Genomic DNA, 23340 nt, shown 5'->3' on the forward strand with positions numbered 1-23340 from the left:
CACTGACCACACCTTCTATATTCTCATCCAAATCATTTATATAAATTATATCAGCATAAGTGTATATAACTTCTAATACTAGATAATTTGAACATTAGAATTAAGGATGTTATGAATCATGTTATGTTTCAGGTGTTCATGAAACCACACCTCAAATATTGTGTGCAGTTTTGGCTCTTTATTTAAGAAAGGTTATACATAGATTGGAAGCAGTTCAGAGGAGGTTTACTACATTGATTTAAAAGCAAATTTTTGTAGATGCTGGTTATCTGAAATAAAAACAGAAAATGCTGGATAACCTTAGTAAGTCTGGCAGCATCTGTGGTGAGAGAAACAGAGTGAAACATCTAAAAATACAAAATAGGAGAAGGAGTAGTGCATTTGACCCTTTGATCATTTCAAATCCAATATGACTTGAGAACTTCACTCAGGAAAGAGATATGGCTGTGAAAGTGCAAATGCTGCCAGACCTGCTGACTTTCTTAAGCATTTTCAGTTTTTATTTACTAAATTGATACCTGGAATGAGCAGGTTGTCTTATGAAGGCAGTTTGGACAAAATGGTCTTGTTTTCCACTGGAGTTTTGAAGAGTGATATGTGACATGGTTGAAGTGCGTGAATCCTGAATGATCTTGACAGGGTGGATGTGGAAACAATATTTCGTGTTGTGGGTCAGTCCAGGACTAGGGAACACTATTTTGAAATTAGAAAGTTGCCCTTTCAGGACAGAAGTTAGGAGAATTTTTTTCCTCTGCAGGATTATTTGACTTTTGACTTCTGCCTCAGCAGTTGGTGGAAACGAGATCATTGAATATTTTTAAGACAGATTTTGAAAAGCAAACGGATCAGCTCTGATATGGCAGAGCATATTCAAGGGGTCGAATGGTCTACTTTGCTCCAATTTTATTTGCTTGTATGTTTGTATGATCATGTTTAGTTATAACATGATGGGTTCAAGCCCTGTTGTGGCATTTTATTTGTCCTGTTCTGATCTTTTCTGCAAATGATTTCAGCATCCCCGTATCAGCAAAGAAAAATTAACCCAGAGTGGAGACTTAGTTCATTCAGTGCACAAGACTGACCTCTGCAGTGATTTCTGCCAGAGTGGAATATTCTTCAGTTGCTCAGTGTCGGACCACATACATGCAGATTGGCTTCGATAAAATGTTTGAGAGCCACTAAGCTGGTTTAGGATCATGCCCTCTTGCATTTGAGGAGAGGGGAAAAGGCAAGGAAGTGTTCTGAAACTTACCATGTTTAACAAACAATCCATACAATGTTTAATAAACAGCCCCTGCATGTCTCAGTTGCTGGTGAAAGCTTTGTGATTTATGGTTCTAGCATGCCTGTGAAAGAAATTTGGCATTCATACGTTTTTGTGCAATACATTTCAGTGCAACTAAAGAATATGGAGAATCAGTGAAATCATTTTAGGTTTGCAATGTGTTTGTATATTCTCTTGTCTATTTTATAATATGTAGACATTAACTGTTAGAAAAATTCATTTCTAGATTTTGATTAATGAAGAAAAAGGAAACTTGCGAAGATTGCCACTATTCAGTGATGTATAGTATTTAAGATAATATTATTGCTAAAGAGCCATTTTCACTCTCTAGTGGAAATGCCATTTATGTGGTTCATGTAGCATCATTGAAAGGTTTAACAAATAATGTCATTGTAATGATGTTTTTAGTCTCAGAAACTGAGAATTTCCACATAATTGATACAACATTAAGGTCTCATTTTAAGTCTGATCTTTTTTGAGAATTCATTAAGTCATGAGTTCAAGGTAGATAACATGCCTTCAAGAAGATTTTGCATATCAGCTTAAAAGATCAGAGATGATTTTATGTTGTTTGAATGTGTTTCTTGTTGCAAATATTAGTATAGTTGTTTCATGCTCACAGTATGCACTTCTGACACCAAGTACCCATATTAATTCATTCATAGCATCTTGGATGGAGCTGATGTTTGAAGGGGTTGCCTTGCAATTTATTGATGGCCTATATCAATATGGGATATCAATATCCAATTACAGTACACCACCCCATAGATGCTTTGAGTAAATAAAACCCTGTCAGTTGAAGTAAATGAAAACAACAATGTGAATATTTCAGATACAACTGTCACAGCAGACTCATAGCAACATATTTCATCTCGATTGTTCTGGCATACAGATCTGAGGTTAAAATCATACAGAAGAATGCAGTAGGTAATCATTGAGCTTTTTTTTGTTAGTTGTAATAGAAAGTTCTAAAGCTGTTCCATTTAAAAGCTGATGTACTTTGAAATACACAAGCACATAAATTGTGTTTTTGCACCTTTTTTTTGAAATAAAACCTTCAATATAAATTAGCTTGCATGAGAGGTCATTGCACTCATTGTATGCCGTGTTGATTACAGGTTTGTGTCTGGACGTATACTAACCAGTTTGTATATCTAATGTCCATTTTCAGTGAAGCTGATGTCTAGTATCACAGATCGTGAAGTGGTATTCCAGACATTGATAATTTTGAGCTTACTGACATGTGGTAAAGTGCAATATCTCATTTGGATGGTTGCAGAATGCTGGTATCCTTTTTTGTTTCAGAAAGGATTTAAATCTGTTTCTAGCAAGAGATTTGTTATCAGATTGCTATTGGATATATGGGCCCAATAATTGTAGTCATGCTGTTTGTTAATATGCATGGATAAGTTACATTTAAAGCAGACAATTTTAGGCATCAAGAATTAAGGCAAACCTATTGCAAAAGGATAGCAACATTAGATGTTCCCAGTGGTTCATTACTCTTTTTGACAACACCTTGTTGCGGGTAATTGCTACTTTTAAGTTAGTAACATGCTTTCTTTGTGTACCAAAGAATGTAGTTATCCCATCAGTGTATCTGGATTTTCACTTGTCTACCTTCCTATCAAGAGCTTACCTTCGTACTCATGATATCATGGTCTACTGATGCAGACCAGCTGCCATGTTCCCTATGACTGTGTAGCTACATTTTGTAAAATATCTCACTGGCTGCAAAGCCCTTTGGACTACAGAATATTTACTAAAAATGAAAGCTATCGCTTCTTCTACATCACACTGTCTATGGCAATGATGCTTAATATTCCCCACTTGCATGACAATTAAGAGACTTGCAATAAAAATAATTAAAAGCCCAAGGTGCACTATCCAGTAAAAGATACCAACCCTTTGTGCTTTCATTCCCCTGTGCCCATGTGAATGAATTCCAGGCACGCCTCGATGCCAAACTCTTTTTCCACTGCCTCCGCCTCTGCTACCATTTCTTTGAATGGAAATCTTACCCATCTTCTGACAGCCTCTTTCCCCACCTCCATCACACTCCACCTTCCTGGACACTACTCCACCCTTCCCCCACCTCTTCATCTCCAGCTGCCACCACGACATCAATTGCCTGAATCTCTCCACCGCGCCTCCACCCCCCCCCACCACCACCACCACTACCCCCCCTCCCCCACATAAGAACATGCAGCCCTGCCTTCTCTTAACTCCAACCCTAACCTCACCACTAAATCCTCCGACAAGATGGGGTGTGGTCGTAATATAGTGAACTGACCTCTACATCACTGAGGCCAGGCGGCAACTCTCTGACACCACCTCCTACCATCCCCACAATCATGACCCCACCTCTGATCACCAAGTTGTCATCTCCCAGACCATCAACAACCTCATCACCTCAGGAAATCTCCCGTCCACAGCATCCAATCAGATAGTTCCCCTACCCCACACTACCCGTTTCTATCTCCTCCCCAAGATCCATAAACCCGACTGTCTCAGTCGACCCATTGTTTCTGCCTGCTCCTGCCCCTCCGAACCCGTCACCTCCTACCTCAACTGTTCTTTGGTCCAGGAACTTGCTACCTTCATTCGGGACACAACCCATGCCTTTTCCAAAACTTCCAATTCCCAAGCCCTCAACAGCTCATCTTAAACCCGGACATTCAGTCAATCCCTGTACACCTGCATTCCCCATGAGGACGGCGTAAAAGCCTTCTTTTCTTCCTCTCCCATAGGCCCTCCCCGTACCTTTCCAAAAACACACTCATTCGCTTGGCGGGATAACAAAGTGTGGAGCTGGATGAACACAGCAGGCCAAGCAGCATCTTAGGAGTACAAAAGCTGACATTTCAGGCTGGGTCTAGGCCCGAAACGTCAGCTTTTGTGCTACTAAGGTGTTGCTTGGCCTGCTGTGTTCATCCAGCTCCACACTTTGTTATCTTGGATTCTCCAGCATCTGCAGTTCCCATTATCTCTCGTTCACTTGGTGGAAGTGGTCCTCACCCTCAACAATTTTTTCCTTTCATTCCTCCCACTTCTACAAACCAAAAGGTTGGCTATGTGCTCAAGCTATGCCTGCTGATTTGTGGGATTCGTGGAACAGTCCCTCTTCAACAACTACACCAGCACCATCCCTCACCTCTATCCACTACATTGATGACTGAATTGGTGCTGCCTCATGCTCCTGTGAGGAGCTCAAACAATTCACTAACTTCACCAACGCCTTCCACTGCACCTTCAAATTTACCTGGACCATTTCTGACACCTCCCGGATCTCTCTGTCTCCAACTCCAGTAACCTACACGCCATTGATATCCATTTCAAACCTGCTGACTCCCACAAATATCTTGATTATGCCTCCACTTACTCACCCTCCTGCAAAAATTCTATGCCATACTCTCTATTCGACTGCTTCTGTTGCATCTGCTCCCAGGATGAGGCGTTCTACTATAGAACTTCCCAGATGTCGTCCTCCTTTAGAGACCATAGTTTCCCCTCCTCTGTTATTAAGGATGACCTCAACCATGTCGTCCCCCATTTCCTGTGCTTCTGCCCTCAAACCCTCTCATCCCAACAACAAATAGAGTAGAGTTCTCTTACCTCCAAATACAATGCACCATCCTCTGATATTTTCGCCACCTACAATCAGACCCCACCATCAAAAAGATATTTTCCTCCCCACCCTTGTCTGTTTTCCGCAAAGACCATTCACTCCATGACTCCTTTGTCAGCTCCACACTCCCCACCAGCCCCACCACCACACCTTGCACCTTTCACTGCAACTGCAGGAGGTGCAACACCTACTGCTACACCTACCCACTCACCTCCATCCGCAGCCCCAAACAATCCTTACAAATTTGGCGAATGTTCACCTGCATTTCATCTAACCTCATCTTTCCTTTGCACCTGATGTGATCCCCTCTATATCGTGGAGACCAAATGTAGACTCAGGAACCGGTCCATGGAGCACTTGTGCTCTGCACGCACCAATTATCCCAACCTTCCAGTTGCCATTTACTTTTTAACTCTCCCTCCCACTCCCGTGGTGACATGCCCATCCTTGGCCTCCTGCACTGTCAGAGTGAGGCCAGACATAAACTGGAGGAACAATACCTCATAATTTGCCTTGGGAGCTTACAACCCAATAGCCTGAATATTGACATCACCAGCTCCAAAATCTCTCCTCTTACAACCTGTCCATCTTCTGACTCACCTATCCCCTCCACCCTTCCCACTGACCAACCACAATAACTCCCTACCTGCATCTACCCATCTCCATCTCACCTATACTTCCCTAGCCCTACACCATTCCCTCTATTTCCGTGCTCCCCTTCCCTTCCCCAGTCCCGATGAAGGAATGGTTTTGGCCTGAAATGTTGACTTTATTTCTCCTTGGGTGCTGTCGGACCTGCTGTGCTTTTCTAGCTCTACGTTCATTGAGTGTGACCAGGAATGGATGGGTATTGAGTGGCAATCTCATGAATATCGTTGAAAAATGTACTTTGTGTTTGAGAGTTACCATAATGCACAGACTATCATAACTACCATTGCTCAAAATAGACACAAATAGTGATGGAGTTGGACATTGGTTTTATTTGGTTTCTTTGCAGCACATCTTGGATAGTGACTGTTTAAACATCAAAAAATTTATTCTGCACTGCTTTATCATGTGATTGTTTGAAGCCTTTGTGCCTTGTGAAATTGTTAGGTCTTGTAATTTTTTAGTACAAATTTACTCTTCTGTTTCACAGTTCTGTGGATTTTTTCTGAATCTCATCTTCTAATACAATCTGGATTGCCTTTTCCAGTGTGAGATTATCCTTTAATTACTAAAGAACTGGAACAGACAGATTAGATATTACACAAAAATCTGTCTATAATTAATTCTGGTTGTAATGCCCCATATTTACATGGTTCAAATAATGTATGAAGATCATTAATGAGATAGTAGGAACTGCTGATGCTGGAGTCTGAGATAACAAGGTGTAGAGCTGGATGAACACAGCAGGCTGGGCAGCATCAGAGGAGCAGGAAAGTTGATGTTTCGGGTCTGAACCCTTCTTCAGAAAGGGGTCCCTGAAATAAATAGAGAGAGTGGGAGGCAGTGATAGAAGGTGGATACAGGAGCAGATAGGTGGACAGAAGATGGACATGTCAAGGAAGCGGGGACGAAGCCAGTAACGGTGAGTGTAGGTAGGGAGTCGGGATGGGGTTTGATCAGTGAGGAGGGAGGGAAGATGGACAGGTCAAGGAGATGGGGACGGAATGGGCTGGTCTTGGGATGCGGTCTTGGGTGGGGAGATTTTGAAGCTTGTGAAGTCCACATTGAGACCATTGGACTGCAGGGTTCTCAAGCGGAATACGAAGTTCTGTTCCTCCAGCCTTCAGGTGGCACTGTTGTGGCACTGGAGAAGGCCCAGGATGGACATATCATCCAAGGAGTGGGAGGGGGAGTTGAAGTTTGCAACAGGGAAGTGTTGTTGTTTGTCACGAACCAAGCGTAGGTGCCCCACAAAGCAGTCTCCAAGCCTCCGCTTGGTTTCCCCGATGTAGAGGTGGCAACATTGGGAACATTGGATATAGTATACCACATTAGCAGATGCACAGGTGAACATCTGTCTAATGTGGAAGGTTTTTTTGGGGCCTGGGATGGAGGTGAGGGGTGTGGTGTAGCGGCAGGTGTAGCACTTTCTGCGGTAAAGTGCCAGGGGTGGTGGGGCCAGTGGGGAACGTAGAACGAGGAGGAAATCACTGAGAGAGCAGTCCCTCCGGAAGTCAGATAAGAGTGGGGAAGAAAATATATCCTTGGTATGGGGTCACATAGCAGGTGGCAGAACTGGCGGAGAATGATGCGTTGAATCTGGAGGTTGATTGGGTGATACGTGAGGATGAGGGGAATTCTGTCTTTGTTGTTATTGTGGGGAAGGGGTGTGAGGGCTGAGGTATGGGAAATGCGAGAGATGTGGTTGAGGGCGTTTTTGACCACTGTGGTGGGGAAATTGTGGTCCTTGACAAATGAGGACACCTGAGATGTCCGGGGTGGAATGCCTCAACTTGGGAGCAGATGCGGCGGAGGCAAAGGAATTGGGAATAGGGAATGCCATTCTTGAAGGAGGTTGGATGAGAGGAGGTATATTTTAGGTAGATGTGGGAGTTAGTGGGCTTGAAATGGATATTTCCCTTTCTCCTCACTGACCAACCCCCATCCCAACTCCATACCTCCACTCACCATTACTGGCTTTATCCCCGCCCCCTTGACCTGTCTGTTTTAGCTCTACTATCGACCTTTGATCATCGCCTACCCCCTCTCTATTTGATTGAGCCCCCTTTCCCTCCCCCATTTCTGAAGAAGGGTCCAAACCCTGAAAGTCAGCTTTCCTGCTCCTCTGATGCTGCCTGGCCTGTTGTGTTCATCCAGCTCGACGCCTTGTTATCTGAAGATCATTAATGACTGTTTAAGCAGATTTTCCTGAAAATTGTATTCTTGGAATGAGTCTTGTTTCTTAAAGTAAAATAATTGTCCAATATTGCTAATACAGCATCAAAGGTACCTTCTTAACTTTTTGTCTGTTAGTAGCTTAGTCTGCTAATGGTCCCACCAAATAAAGCTGTACGTTAACGTGTTCTGCTTGTGATTTGTGTAGACCTGAAGCAATGCTGTATCTCATGAATTGTTTTCTTTCCATACTGACTAATTTAATTCTCTATGCTGTAATCTTGGATCTGCCTGGAAATGTAATAACTTTCTCAAACAGATGTCATCTTTGTTTGACTTAAATTGCTTACAAGTTCTAAAAGCTTTTTAGAGATTTTTCACTTCAACTGTATATTAAACTTTTCTTCTTTAGGCTCAAATAATGGGTTTCATTCGATTGCTATAAAGCTTGTTGGAGATGATTTCAAAATTATAATTAAGTTTTGTTTACTGATAAAGGTCACCATTGAAAAAAAACTTTGAATTGCAGTTGGTTGTTGTTTCAGGGCTCTAGCAAAAGGCTGCCATGTTAGCAGAACACTTCAGTTTGAACTCACTGGCTGCTATCTCTGCTGCTGCAGCTGTTGGAGGGCTTGTTACTCCTTCGTTAAAATTATTGTATTCTTAAAGAGGTGCTTACTTCTCTTTACACCACTCTTTATTGTCACTTGCTTTGAATTGATGTGGATTCTTTGGACTACTGATATTTTCTTCACTTTAGACAGCAATCTGCATTACAGGCACCGTGATAGAGATGTCTGCTTCTTGTTGTAGTGTGATCTTCTTTGGGGAGAACTGCTGCCACCAACTCTGTTTGTAACAGTAAATAAACTATGGAGCTTATAAGCATTAAGTAATGAAAAATGAACTCATATTGAGTATTCAGCTGAAGAGGTGTGTACTTGAGCATCAAGAAGTCATTGATCGCATAAGAAAATAACAGATTACTTTGGTTTAGGACTAGTTAACAACATTAAGCTAAATAAAATTGTTACCTCATTACAGACAATAATTAAGTCTATGCCATATGGCTGTAGCTTGTAAAACTGACTAACAACTACAAAACTGACAAACTTAGAGCTGACCAGCTCATCCCAGAGACTCATTTATAGATTAATGAATGAGATATTCCAAAGCTTCCTTCTTAACCCTTTCAGACTAACTGCAGTTTGTAACATAAGTAAGTCCAGTGATTATGTTAGTCTAACCTTGAGGCAGGGAAGTTTCCATGAACAATTATTCAGGATGAAAATAGTAGCCATCTTGGTAAATGTGGGATACTTGAGGAAAAATTGGCATAGATTTGTTATGCACAACTGGTGTTTAACTAACTTGCACGAGTTTGCTAATGAATTAACGGAAAGGAGTGATGAAGATAATGCTGTTGATGTGATACACACAGACTTCAGACTTACGCTTTAAAGTGCTGCAGAACAGACTTGTCAGTACAGACAAGTTGGTAAAATGGACGGTCGAATGGCAGATTAAATTTAATGCATGGAAGTGTGAATTGCTCCATGTTAGTTGAAAGACTGCAGATAGACAATTTTAAATAAAGGTACAATTCTAAAAGAGATGCAGGAACAGAGGAACCTGCATATAAATGCACATCAATCATTGAAGATGACAGGGAAAATTGAGATCCTGGCCAATAAAGCACACCACATCCTAGGATTTATTGATTGGGGCTTACGGTACAAAAGTAAAGAAGTTACGTTGTTTGATATTTCTGTGCAGACAAAAGATTTTTGGAAGATTGTGCTAGTTGGTTGCAGGCTCTTCAGGCTTGTCAGGCCTATCCATGACTAGCACTTTGGCACAGCAGATACAGTTATAAATGTAGTTGCTACTGGGACCAATTGGATCTATCCTCTTCTTTTTCATGTTGACTCTTTGCTCAGTCTTAAAGTTAACCAGTGCACTCCTGATGTAGCACCTCCAGATATCATGATCCACAGCCTGCGTTTGCTGCTGGTAGTGATAAATATGGCACACAGAAAAGGATGTTTTCATGGAAACTTTGAAAGATTCACCAAAGAGCTTGTCTGAACCATTTACCAGTTGTCAGCTCATGGGTAACGTGAGGATCGGCCCAATGCTGGTAACATTGGCTGTTTCTCGGATTTTGATGTTTGTGTTGCAGTCCTGCGAGGAGATCTTGAGGATGCTGTAGAAGTGCTCTCGAAGCCATGTATGATAGCAATATAGGATCCATGAATTGGCTCCTTTTGGAAGGATGGTGAGGATTATAACTTTGTACTCTATAAATTTGGCCTGTGTTCTGAGGCTGTGGACAGTGCGATATCTGTTTTGTCTGTCACCTTTCAGCTGAGACTTTCAAACCAACACCCAGTTTGTTTTCTCTGGTGGATGTAAAAATCCAATGTTCTTCTAAGTAGAGCAGGGGAGATCTCCTTGTTCTCCTAGTCAAATACTTACTCCTCAAATTTTCTGCCTGTAATCATTTTGCTGTTTGTGGAAGTTTCCTATGCTGCTGAGTTTTAATAAATAAACATCAAAAGATTTTCTGTTCACTGCAACTCATGGGATGTTCTGAGGTCATTAATGACACAGTATAAAAACAGATTTTTCTTTCCAGTCAACCTAATAATTTCCACCTGATTGGAGCTACTGCACGGTTTCAAATAGAAGTGTATGATCATGTGAGATTGGGCTATATTGGCCTCACAAAACAGATTTTAGCAAATTTTAACGTTGACAAGATCAGGATACAAGTCTCCAAGCAGAATTTGAAGTATTGGTCAGTGAATTTCAGTGGCCAGCAGATTGAGCATTGTGAAAATTTATGAGCCTGTATCATGTCACAACTTCAACCAATTTCACCCCCTTAATGACAGCATCAGACACAATGATTGTCACAGTTCTACATTCAAGAGTCCAGTTGGGAGAAAAGTAGCTGCTGAATCTCTACAAACAACTGCACCTCCCAGTCGCAAACCATTTCCACTCCCCCTCCCATTCTCTTGATGACATGTCCATCATGGGCCTCCTGCACTGCCACAATGATGCCACCCGAAGGTTGCAGGAACAGCAACTCATATTCCGCCTGGGAACCCTGCAGCCAAATGGTATCAATGTGGACTTCACCAGTTTCAAAATCTCCCCTTCCCCTACTGCATCCCTAAACCAGCCCAGTTCATCCCCTCCCCCCACTGCACCACACAACCAGCCCAGCTCTTCCCCCCCCCCCCCCCCCCCCCCCCACCCACTGCATCCCAAAACCAGTCCAACCTGTCTCTGCCTCCCTAACCGGTTCTTCCTCTCACCCATCCCTTCCTCCCACCCCAAGCCGCACCCCCAGCTACCTACTAACCTCATCCCACCTCCTTGACCTGTCCGTCTTCCCTGGACTGACCTATCCCCTCCCTACCTCCCCACCTACACTCTCTCCACCTATCTTCTTTACTCTCCATCTTCGGTCCACCTCCCCCTCTCTCCCTATTTATTCCAGTTCCCTCCCCCCATCCCCCACTCTGATGAAGGGTCTAGGCCCGAAACGTCAGCTTTTGTGCTCCTGAGATGCTGCTTGGCCTGCTGTGTTCATCCAGCCTCACATTTTATTATCGCTGAATCTCTATTTATCTTTTGTTTCAATCCATAGAACCGCAATTTGTGAGTAAATAAAAAGTACAGTAGTGTTTAATCTTTTATGTGTCAATGTTTACACCATATCAGTAAAGTTACATTTAATCAAGAATGTCATGATTTACAATTCGAATGTTATCTCTGTCCAGTCATATGTACCCCACAGTCACCTGATTTACGGCATGCATGTTGTATCTGCATTCTTCCTTTTAACCTTTCCAGTGGCGTAAGAAGAAAAGCATATCAAAATATGCCAGCTTTTACTGTATAACCTCTTAACGCTTAGCAGAATAACTTCCCATTTTTCACGAGAGGCGCAGCACAGATCAGCTGGTACCGTTTGATGCTCATTGCATCGACTCAGTTGCAGGGGCATGCAGCTGCTGTCAGTGGAGTTCTGCATTCACCAAATCCCGAAAAGAACTGATGCTTTATGATGACATTCATTAGCCTTTAGAGTAGGTCATTGGCAGTATCAGGTTCAACTATGAATTATGGATTTTTCAATATGTAAGCAAACCTTTAAAAATGGGGTTTATGAGTTTCACTTGAGTGCTGCTCGTTTTCAGTTGTGCAATTTTGTTTATATTTATTCTTTGCTTAAGTTAGACAAATGTTCCTCGAGATTCTGCAAACTAAACTACTTATTAACCTCCAATTTCCCCCCCAAAAATGAAACTGCCTGAGTACTGCCATTAATGAACATGATTATGAGCCCAAACAGGACCTCATTCTTCGGTAAAGGTGGAGTAATGGTCCAGTGAAGTAGCCTGATATCAAAAGCTGGGAAAAGCTGCCAGGCATATCCGTGTTTCAAAAGCAGCAGGCAAGCAGCGTTTTATCTAACAGACAGCGTGTAAATCTGTTCCCAGAATGTCCAGATGTTTCGTTTCAAACAGTCACTGTAATAATCTCCTTATTCTCTTCAGTTAGAACGATAACATCACTTAGCAGAATGCACGACTGACTGGCAGAATGCAGGCGGGTGATGCTTTTGGACTGTGAATGTAGTCGACACAGAAGAAAATGGAAATAGAAATGTTGACATATGATCAGTGATATTTAAATGATTTTTGTAATTGTGTGGTATTTTTGCCCATTTATGAAGGAGGCATGGAAACACACATCAGCTGGAAAATTGCCAAAAATTCTTCAACTGATCGTTATGCCTTTTAGTTTGCCTTCTGTTGAGCCACAGTTAGTTGAATGATTTTTATTTCAAAGTGGCAAAACGCCTGTAGTACACTGAGCCCACATTGCTTTGTGTCATGGCTCACGAGATGTATTGTGTTATGTTCTGTACAATCACTTGAGAAGCTGGTGGCAACACAACATTATAGGGCATTAAGAAGGTTTGAAAATGTTACAAGTATTTTGAAATGAATCACCAAACAGCACATTACTGAGGACTGCCATCCGACCCAACAGTTTCGCTGGATAGAGCAACCTATTTGCATGTTTTTTGCCCATGTTTGCAATATTTTCCTCCTCCTAATATTTATCCAATTCCCTTTTGAAAAGTACTGTTGAATCTCTTGCCACTGTCCTATATTGCAGTGTGTTCTTGATCCTAACCACTGTTTGTGGAAATGTTTTTCCTCACTTTGCCCCCTGCTTATCAATCCTTCAACTAATGAAAAATTTCTCTTTTTTTTTCTAAGTCTTCACGATATTTAAAAAAAATCTTTGCTACATCTTCTGTTAGCCCTCTTCTAAGGATAACAATCCTGGCTTCCCCATCTGTCCACCTATCTGTAATCATTGATCTCTGGAAATTTCCTAATTTGTTTTTACCCTCTTTAAAGTCTTCATGCTCTGAGTTTGCAGGTGTCCATTTTTATCATGTAAATGTGCAGATATAGAAAAGTGGTATGAATGTCTTGTTAAAATACCTTTTGTAATCTTTCAGGTTGTACATACACATATTGATAGAGTAGCTGATAGGATTGCTGAAGTGAGCACTAGCTAATAATATAAAACATTGGTTGACTCCTGTTCTGGTCAGATGTAAAGCAGAATTTTCTTGGAGCAGTGAGATGTGGTCATTCAGTGTTAAATAGGTATAGAATCAGAGAATCCCTACAGTGTGGAGACAGGCTCTTAGTCCCAACAAATCCACACCGACCCTCAGAGCATCCCACCCAGACCAATCCCCCTATAACCCACCTAATCTACACATCCTTGAACACTATGGGCAATTTAACATGACCAATACACCTAACCTTTTGTAAAATTCCATTTAGTGCATCTCTCGTTATAATGCATTCATGCAGCAATGGAGACCATTTGACCCATTGTGGCAGTGCCAACACATTGAAAGAGCTATGCAACTGGTCCTACTCCCTTAATTAAAAGAAAAATACTGCCCATGCTGGAACTCTGAAACAAATACAAAAATGTTGGAGGAATTCAGCAAATCTGGCAGCAAGTGCAGAGAGAGAAAAATACTGTTAAATTTTTACAACCTGTGTATAACTCTTCTTCAGAACCCTGCTCCCTTTGCTTTTCCTCCAATTATTTTCTTTTCAAGAGTACATCTACTTTTAGTTTGAAAGCTTTAATTGCATCTACTTCTGCTGACCTGTCAGGAGGTGCATTTCATGTGATCATAATATTATGCATTTATCAAAAAAAACTTCAATTACTTTAAGGTACTAAATATTTTTCTTTTTCAACTATATACTGGAAACAAAATAGAAATTGGACACAGCTGTATAGCCAAGAAGCATGAGGAGAAGTTTTTGCCCCTCTAACTTGAAAATCAAGGGGCATTGTGTGGTGTATGCTTTAGTTATACAAGACTATTTGGAGCAGTGGAGCGTATGCTTTATGAGACAGAATTACACCAGGAAACTTTATGCTAGGGAAAAACTGCTTTAGGACTGCCTTTGGACTGGCCCAGATGCAGTTAGTTACTGACCTGTGAGTACAGTGCGTTCGGAAACATGTTGACGCTTGAAAACAAGAAGCATCTTTCACCAAGTAAGAGAAAAGAGAAAACAAAAACATAGGGACTCTAAAGAAATGATGATAATGCAAGAAAAGATCTAGGTTGACCAAGTGAACTATTGAATCTAAAATTGACCACCATCCTGCAGATAACATTAATTACTCCTTATCTCTCTCTCTTTCCTGCATTCTTCTCCCTTGACCCCTCTATTTCCTGTTTCCTCCATCTCATCTGTTCTATGTCTTGCACCTTCTCTCTCCCACTGTCCATTCCTCCCACATAATCCCGTTTCGTGTTTTCCCTCTCCTGTGCTCTCTACTCGTGCTCTCTCACCTTACATTCACACACTCTCATGTTCTGTCATTCTTATGCTTGCTGTCTCCTAAGTTCTTTCTTTCCCACTCTCTTGTTTCTGCTCCCATTTCCTGAGATCTCTTTGCTGCTGTCTTTTCTGCACTTATTCTCTCGTATGGTCTCCCTTTTCCAGGTTCTCTTTTCTGCTCTTATTCCTCATGCTCTCTTCCTTGCTCTCTTTCTCACCCATTCTCATTCTCTCTCCCACTGGTTCTCTCTCTGACCAGTATTTTCTCACCCACCCATTCTTTGTCCTTCTACCACTTTCGGTCTCTTATGCTGCTCCCTCTCATGCTACTCATCTCATTTTCTACTTTGCATCCTGTCCCATTCTCTTTCTTCTGTTCTCTCTCCCTGCTTTCCCTGTCTCCGTCTCTTTCTCTAGCTGTGTCTCTGCTGCTTTCTTGCTGTCTCTGTTTTGTCTTTCTGTCTCTGTGCTCTGCTACTCCTGCTCTGCCTCCCCATTCTTTTCTCTCTCTGTTGCTGTCTTTGTCCTTTGCTTGCTCTCAACAGATCTCACTGTTTCCCCCCCCCCACCCACATGCCTTCTCCCTCTCAGTCTCTCCCTCTTTGCTAATCTGTCTCTATCTCTATCTCTCTCTTTCTCTCTCTCTTCCCCTGCTCCACTCCGCCTCTTGCCCTGCACCCCGCCTTTTGCCCTGTCTTTGTCTTCCTCTGTATGTATTTCTCTCTCTCTCTCAATCCAGCTCTTTCACATCTGCTGTTCCTCACCTACCCTGTCTCACATGCTAACGCTCATTCATACACTCTCTCTTGTACTCTGGCACTCATTACAAATTAGAGAAGGCGAGTTTTAGTTCAGGAAATGGAGCTTGTGTTGTGGATGGGGGAAGATGCTGTCATTACCATCTTGGGACATCGTTGAGCGGAATGATGGGAGGATTGTAAAGTCGTTTGGGGGAGTTAAGAGGGGAAGAGTAGCTACTTGGAGGAAACATTAAGAAGAAACTGAGGAAGGAGATTAGTTTAGACAGATGATTCAGAGGTTGGAGATGCAGAGGGGAGGAGCTATCAGCCATGGGACATGTTGAGAGGGAGGGAAGATGCAAGGCCATCCATTCAGAACAGCTGGGGGTGGGGCACAGCCATGCACTCTGTTGGGGCAGGCCCTTCCTGGGTAGAGGTGGGGCACTACCAGGCATTTCAGTTCAGTTAACCTGCACTCTGGCAACTTCCAGGTCAAACAGAACAGCCTATGTATCACCACATAGACTGAGAAAGAAAGGAAAGATGTGGTAATCTAGCAGGTACTACTCAGCTAATGAATGCATTTGTCCAGAACAGTGACAATCTTTGGCCAAGTAGCTTGCCAATTGTTATGGTCTTCATGCCAGATGGGATACTCCAGAGACTGACTACCCCTATTGACAGACTGCTTGAAAAACAATTCCGCATTCCCGCTCCCACAGTTAGCACCACCTCCCCTGCTGTCCCAAGTTGTTCTTTTGTCAGTGACAGCAGTTTTCCCTTACTTGATCCTTCATAGTTTTGAACACTTTTTATTAAATCTTTCCTTTTAACCTTCTCTGCTCTGAGAATACTCAGAATTCTTTTGTCTTTCTAGAAAACTGAAGTACATTGAACCCATGTTAATTATATGCATGACTGGCAACTATTTACAAGTTAATGACTTCTACTTGAATCTTTTCCTTGTTGCTGAAAGAGCTCAAGTCTCCCAAGCACAAATATTAATATTACCATGAATAATCTGGAGACATATACAAAGTATTCTATTGCTTCATCTGCTGCATTCCCTTTCCACTTCTAATTCCACTAAATTGTCCTAACATCACAAAATGATGAACTTTATCCTATTTCATAGTGGCTTAGCTTAATGTCCTTTCTGAACTTCATTGAACATAAAGAAAGAGTCCAACAGAAGTGCGAGCAGAACATTTGTTTTCAATCTCTTTCTCTCCTGCATGCACCCTTTCGTTTTTTTAAAAAAAGGTGCGGCCACATTTAAATAAAAACTTTTGTAATATGTTTACTTATTGTGAACACAGAAATACACTGATGTTCACTATTACACAGCACATGGATGTTGTTTTCTTTGATATTGAGGGATGTAGAATCCCTTCTCCAAACAACACTCCCTCAGTCACTGTGTTGTTGCAAATTACCATCCAATTCCTATCTACCTTTTCTATCAACTCCTTAAGCATGGTGCATTCTCCTTAGTTAAAGCAATGTCACTTTGAATCCCTCTAATCAAATTTCCATTTCCATTATAATACGCACAAAGCACAAATCAGAATCATAAATGACATCTGTTTTGATGATTGCAGTTAACAATCAATGCTTAACACTATCCAGAACAGCCTGCTTTGTTGGCTCCGCCATCTTCATCTTAAACATTCACGGTGGTAGCAATATATGCTATAAACAACAAGCACTCCAGCGTCTCAATAAGGCTGCTTCAATATCACCTTTCAAACCTGCAACTTCTATCACTTTATATATGAGGGCAGCAGATGGATGGGAGTATTACTGCCTCCAAGTTCTCTTCCAAGCCACACTCCATCCTGACTCAAAACTGTTTCACTGTTCCTTCACCGAATGAATTTGAACAGTTCAAAAAGACGCTTCACCAGTTCTCAAAGGTCATTAGAGATTAGCAACAAATGTTGGGCCTTGGTAGTGACAACCATGCCCCACATGAAAGAATAAAATAGGGAGCTTTTTGAAGTTTGTCTACTCTCAGTAGCAACAGAGGCAAAATATTGAAATTGTAGATGAGACTTAGTATTGACCGCAGAGAGATCAGAAGTAGTCAGTTAACCTAAGCATCACAGAAGTGACCAGGAATCTGAAAGCCAATAGCTAAGGGCGTTATTTTACACTGAAGGTCATTTTTGTAACTTGAGGGAGTAATCGTTTACCTTCCAGTTCAAAAATGGCAATCAATATTTGTTTTATTTTACCCTTAGAGTCAATTTATTTCAAAATCTGAAAGATTTCGCCTGTTTTCTACAGGCCACAGGCTGTCATCTGTCACATCAGTGGCTGGTAGTTTTAGTACTTGTTGACATGAATCACTGAAATGTGTGCTTGCAGATGTAGTTGGTTTCTGCATTGGAAATGAGACATGATGCTTCTGTTAAATGTGCAGAATACATCCAGGACTGAGCTGTTGAATATTTTGCTAGTTCTTTACATTCATTAAACTATAATTTTGTAATTATGCGTTACAATTGCAGATATGGGTGAAACATAACTTGAAAATATAAAATTCAGAGAAAAAATATCTTATAGTGGTCGAAGAATCCAAATGAACCTATTATTAGTGCAGGTTTTGTGCAGCATTTACTTGTGTGCATGCGTTTTTACTCTTATTACCTTTTATCTTTATATTACTGCATTGTGAGATATCCCATAGAGTCATACATCATGGAAACAGACCCTTCGATCTAATGGGTCCAAGTTGAACAGAATCCCAAACTAAACTAGCCCCACCCGCCTGCTGTTGGCCCATATCCCTCCAACCCTTTCCTATTCATATATCCATCCAATTGTCTTTTTAAGATTGTAGTTGTACCCGCATCCACCACTTCTTCAGGAAGTTTATTCCACACGTGCACCATCCTCTGTGTAAAAAAGTTGCCTCTTATGTCTTTTCGAAATCTCTCTCTTTTCACCTTAAAAATGTGCCCCCAAGTCTTGAAATTCCATTGTCGAAGAAAAGCAATTCCATCAACTCTATCTATACCTCTCATTATTTCATAAATGCCTATCAGGTCACCTCTCAACCTCCTCTGCTCCAATGAAAAAATGCTGCAGCCTATCCAGCATTTCCTTATAACTCAAATCTTCCACACCTGGCAATATTCTCTTCTCACCCCTCTCCAGTTTGATTATAACCTTCCTATAACTGGGCGACCAGAAAAGGCCTCACCAATGTCTTGTACAACCTCAATATAACGTCTAAACTCCTTTACTCAAAGGACTGAGCAATTCTGGGGCATGCTTAATCTCCTGAATGTTGGTTTGATCATCTAATGTATTCACATGGGAACTTTTGTTTTCCATTTCTCCCTACTATTATTCCCCCTGTTTTTAAGTCCCAGGAAATCACATGCCTTGAGGATGTCTGTAATTGATGCATAAGGAATCAAAAATGTGGGGACCAGCTGCACAAAACAATGTGCCCATTTCTGGTCATCATTCTTCAAATGTAATCTTCCATGTTTCACTCTCCACAAATTTTAGGACATCCAAAACTATGTTGCCAGTTTCCAAATTCACACCAAGTTCCATTCACTCATGACCATGGCACTTAACATCCTACCCCAGTCAAACAACACCTTGATTTTAACATTTTTACCATTGTTTTCAAATTCTATCATGAATTTGTCCTTCCTGTCTCTGAAAGCTCCTGGAATCCTACAAATTCTTCAAAATATTGATATTTTGGAAAATATTGATGATACTCTAGTTGTGGTTTCGAACATTCTTAATTTTAATGATATACAATTTGTGGGCAGAATTTGGTACCTAGGGCATAAGTTCTGGAATTCTGTTGCTCAGCATCTCACTCTCTCTATTTCTCTTTTCTCCTGGAAGTCTATCCCTTTTACAGAGCTTTGGTAATGTGACCTAATATGTGGACCTATGTAAATTTTGCTTCATAACACTCTTATGAGGCATCCAGTTACATTAAAAACACTATGTAAGTATAAGTTGTTATTTGTATATCTTCTCAAGATTTTGAGATGAGATGTTTGTTTCTCAAAATGTTTGTAATCTGATTAAGTTAGCTTTAATTCTTTGGTAATTACTGCCCTTTTTGTACGACTTACTGTGATTCAAAGTTGTGTAGACAGCTGTAATATCGGAGTTAGCCGATTTTGGAATCTATGGTTATGAAAGCAAACAGTAAGACTGCAAATGCTTTTTAGATCAGTGAGCATCTTTAAGAGAAAAGCTACCTTAACATTTTGAGTTCAAATCTTCCAAAGACTATGCTATTTTATTCTTAGGCTGATCAAACTGCCCTGAAATTTCAGGATTTTCATTTGTTATAATGTTGGTAGAAGGTGGTTTATTTTAATCAGCTGTTTGGTGCTGACCTTTTAGAGGTATTTTAAGTGCCCATTTCTTCTTGGATAGCTGGGCGGAATCGTAAATTCATCTCAGCTTACTGCAGTGCTGAACAGGCAGAAGAATTGCATTTGACAACACAATAGGAAATGGAATATTATATTTCTCCAAATCTTTGTGTTTGATATAAATTACATGTTTAGATTATTTTATATAAGAAAACATGTGAAAATTATCTTTAATTAATTACACTGAAATACTTCGTCGCAGTTCTCTGCAAGAAGAAAGATTTACAGATATAACACTATGTATGCTGCATAGTCTGCAATAACCCATGGCTGTTACTCTTGTTACTTCAGCCTGTTAAATCTCAGGGGGGATAGGACAGCCGATCTGGCAACAGCACCAAGTTAATCAATGCCTCTTTCCACATGGAATCAAACCTTTTGAGGGATGTCTCATCATACTACAAGGATGTGGAAATGGGATACGATTGAGCAGTGATTTATAATTCAGTCTTAGTATGTAAAGTGCAAATGTGTGCGCTTTGGCAGTGGTTAAGTTCATGCTGGTGTGATTGGTTGAGTAACCTTGTGTGTATGGCTTTCCATTTAGCCTTTGCTCTGACAGCATGTGCCCTGGATAAGTGAGGGGATTGTACAGGTGAAATCTATTCTCATATTTGCCTTAGGGGCAACTGGACTGTAACAGAATTTTTCAAACCCTTTGGGTCCAACTGCAGAGCAGAGAATAAATGGATGAAGTACCAGGCCTCGACAGAAAAATCAATGCCCTGGTTATATAGATGTGACAGGCCCAACCTGCAATGCTGTCTGGACAAAGTCTGTACAGTTGCTGCAGTTCATTTTTTAAAATGCTGTGGCAGTATTATGGGTATGCATTTCGTCTTCCTGCTCTTTATGTTTTATATCTCTCTCTTTTGTTTTTTGCAACAGGAAATTTGTGTGTGAAATTTGTGACCGGACTTTCACAGAAAAGTGGGCCCTGACCAATCACAAGAAGCTGCACATGGGCCAGAAACCATTTAAATGCACCTGGCTGACGTGTCACTATTCCTTCCTCACAGCTTCTGCGATGAGAGATCACTTCAGGACTCACACAGGTCTGCTTTTAAAACTGGCTATGAATAAGTCAGTCGTTAAATCTGTAAGCAATGTCCATTTCGTAAAGGGAGATTCTAACGTACTTTGAATTTGTACAAACAAGCTTTTGTCACTGTTCTGGGATAATGGGAACTGCAGATGCTGGAGAATCCAAGATAACAAAGTGTGGAGCTGGATGAACACCGCAGGCCAAGCTGCATCTTAGGAGCACAAAAGCTGACGTTTCGGGCCTAGACCCTGTTCTAATAGCTTCACTAACAAGGTGTTTTTAGTTTAATGACAATGACCCAAGATGCTTCATAGGAGCATTCTCAGACAAAGTCTGACAACCAGTCACATGAGATATACAGGTATGTGGTCTACAGCTTGGTCGAAGAGAGTTTAAGGAAAGTCATAAAGAAGCAGGAATAGACAGGGATGCTTAAAGAGTGAATCATGGAGTTTGGGTCCTAAGCACTTGAAGGTGTGACTGTGGAGCAACTGAAGTCAAAGATGCACAACAGATCATATTCATGAAAGTGCAGGAATCCTAAAGGGTTGTAGGGCCAGAGTAAGCTACAAAAACAGTGAGGTGTGCTGGTATTGAGGAATTTGAACAGAATGATGTTGCCAATAATTAGGTGGCCTCATAAGCACAGGAGTGATGGGCAACTGCAACTTGCTGCAAGGCAGGATACGGTAGCAGAATTCTGGATCACCTCACGTTTACAGAAGGTAACATCTGGGCAGCTAATATTGAGAATACTATTAGCTGCAACCTTCCTGCAGAATTGCTGTGACACTGCGCAATCTGACTTGTTTACGTCGATAGGACAGATTCCACAGCATGGGACCACCACGAAAACAACTGTGCTTCTTTCAACTTGACGTGCAGAGTTGTTTTTAGTTTTACTGTTCACAGAAATTGTTCCTGTCCTCCTCAATGGATGAGGAAAAAGCACAACAAGCTGGCAGGCAATAAAAACACATTCCTGGTCCGCAAAGGTAACTGAACTTCTCAGATCCATCAGACATGAGAAACAAATGTACATCTGCAGTGTGGAAGTGCTCAATATTTCTACCAAAAACGCATCTTCTTTCAGAATTGCCACATTAACCACTGCTTTAGAAACTCAGTGAGGACCCTGGAGATAATAAAAATGTTAAACACCCTGTACAGCATTTCAGCAATATTTGGGGCTGCCATTGTGGGTAGATAAGGTGTAGAATTTTGTATTCTCTTTCCTGTCCACTCATGCTTCCAACCAAATTAATTCAAGGGCATGAGGATTGTCAAACAGACTTCCTGCCGCAACCCTTAGATGGAGTATATTAAGTGTCAATTGATGCCCACTTGAGGGCCTCATCCTTTTATTTAATTCATTCACGGGATGAGGTGTCTCTGGCGAGGCCTGCATTTATTGCCCATCTCTAATTGCCCAGAGAGCAGTTAAGAGTCAACGTCATTGCTGTGAATCTGGAGTCTTATGTAGACCAGACCAGGTAAAGATGACAGCTTACCTCCCTAAAGGGCATTGGTGAACCACATGGATTTTTTCATCAATTGACATGGTCATCATTAGACTCTTAGTTACGTAGTTTATTATTACATTCAAATTCAACTGTCTGCCATGGCAGGATTTAAACCCAGGTCCCCAGAACTTTCCTAGGTCTCGAGATTAACAGTCCAGCAATAATACCACTAGGCCATCACCTCTCCTACCACTATTCTAATTAACCCAAAAGTAAACAGGGCTGTGGTGATGCAAGGCACACAATAAGCAACCCAGACTAAAGAGCTGACGTAAAGCTCTCACTAGATATTCAGCTGGCAGCCAAGGCCCCTATCACGTCCACTAGGTTGCATCACAAACAAACATTATTTTTATTGTCATTACATTTTAACAGCTCCACTAATTCAACTATATTGGAATATAAAAAACTGGGCCCAGAATAGCAGATCAGAGGCTGGGAACTATGCAACAAGTAACTCACCACCTGATTCCCCAAAGCTTGTACGTCAAGTCACAAGTTAGGGGTGCCATGGGGCACCCTCTACATCACCAGATGTCCCCGGATGTGTGTTGCTGCAACAACATCTAAGAAGCTCGACAGCATCCAAGACAAGTCAGTCTGCTTGATTGACATCGCTTCAACATTGGCTCCTTCCACCACCAAAGCACAGTGGAGGAGTGTGTACTATCTACAAGATGCTCTGCAGTGGCCTCCCAGCCTTCTTTATATATTACTGCCGAAATCATTGACCCCAACAACCCACAATGACAAGGGTAGCAGATACATGGAAACCCAACCATGTCCAAGTCTCCCTAAATTTGCACACCACCCTAACTTCAAACTATATCACCATCCCTTCGCTGTTGCTGGATCCAATCCTGGAGCTACCTCCTTAACGTCACCATGGGTGTAACTGCACCACACAGATTGCAGCAATTCAAGTAGGCAGATCACTGAAAAGCTCTCAGGACAGTTA

At 41.5% G+C, this 23340-nt stretch overlaps 1 protein-coding gene across 3 annotated transcripts in view; it reads left to right on the forward strand.

Annotated features, from left to right (window-relative positions):
• Positions 1-23340, forward strand: part of LOC125451665 (zinc finger protein 407-like) — a 455235-nt gene that overhangs the window by 249712 nt on the left and 182183 nt on the right. For all 3 annotated transcript variants that reach the window (XM_048529122.2, XM_059645956.1, XM_048529124.2), the window contains one exon: positions 20703-20869. In XM_048529122.2, the coding sequence (XP_048385079.1) occupies positions 20703-20869 (167 nt within the window). The remainder of the gene's footprint in view (positions 1-20702; positions 20870-23340) is intronic.

This window comes from Stegostoma tigrinum, chromosome 5, assembly GCF_030684315.1.
Source record: "Stegostoma tigrinum isolate sSteTig4 chromosome 5, sSteTig4.hap1, whole genome shotgun sequence".
NCBI lineage: Eukaryota > Metazoa > Chordata > Chondrichthyes > Orectolobiformes > Stegostomatidae > Stegostoma > Stegostoma tigrinum.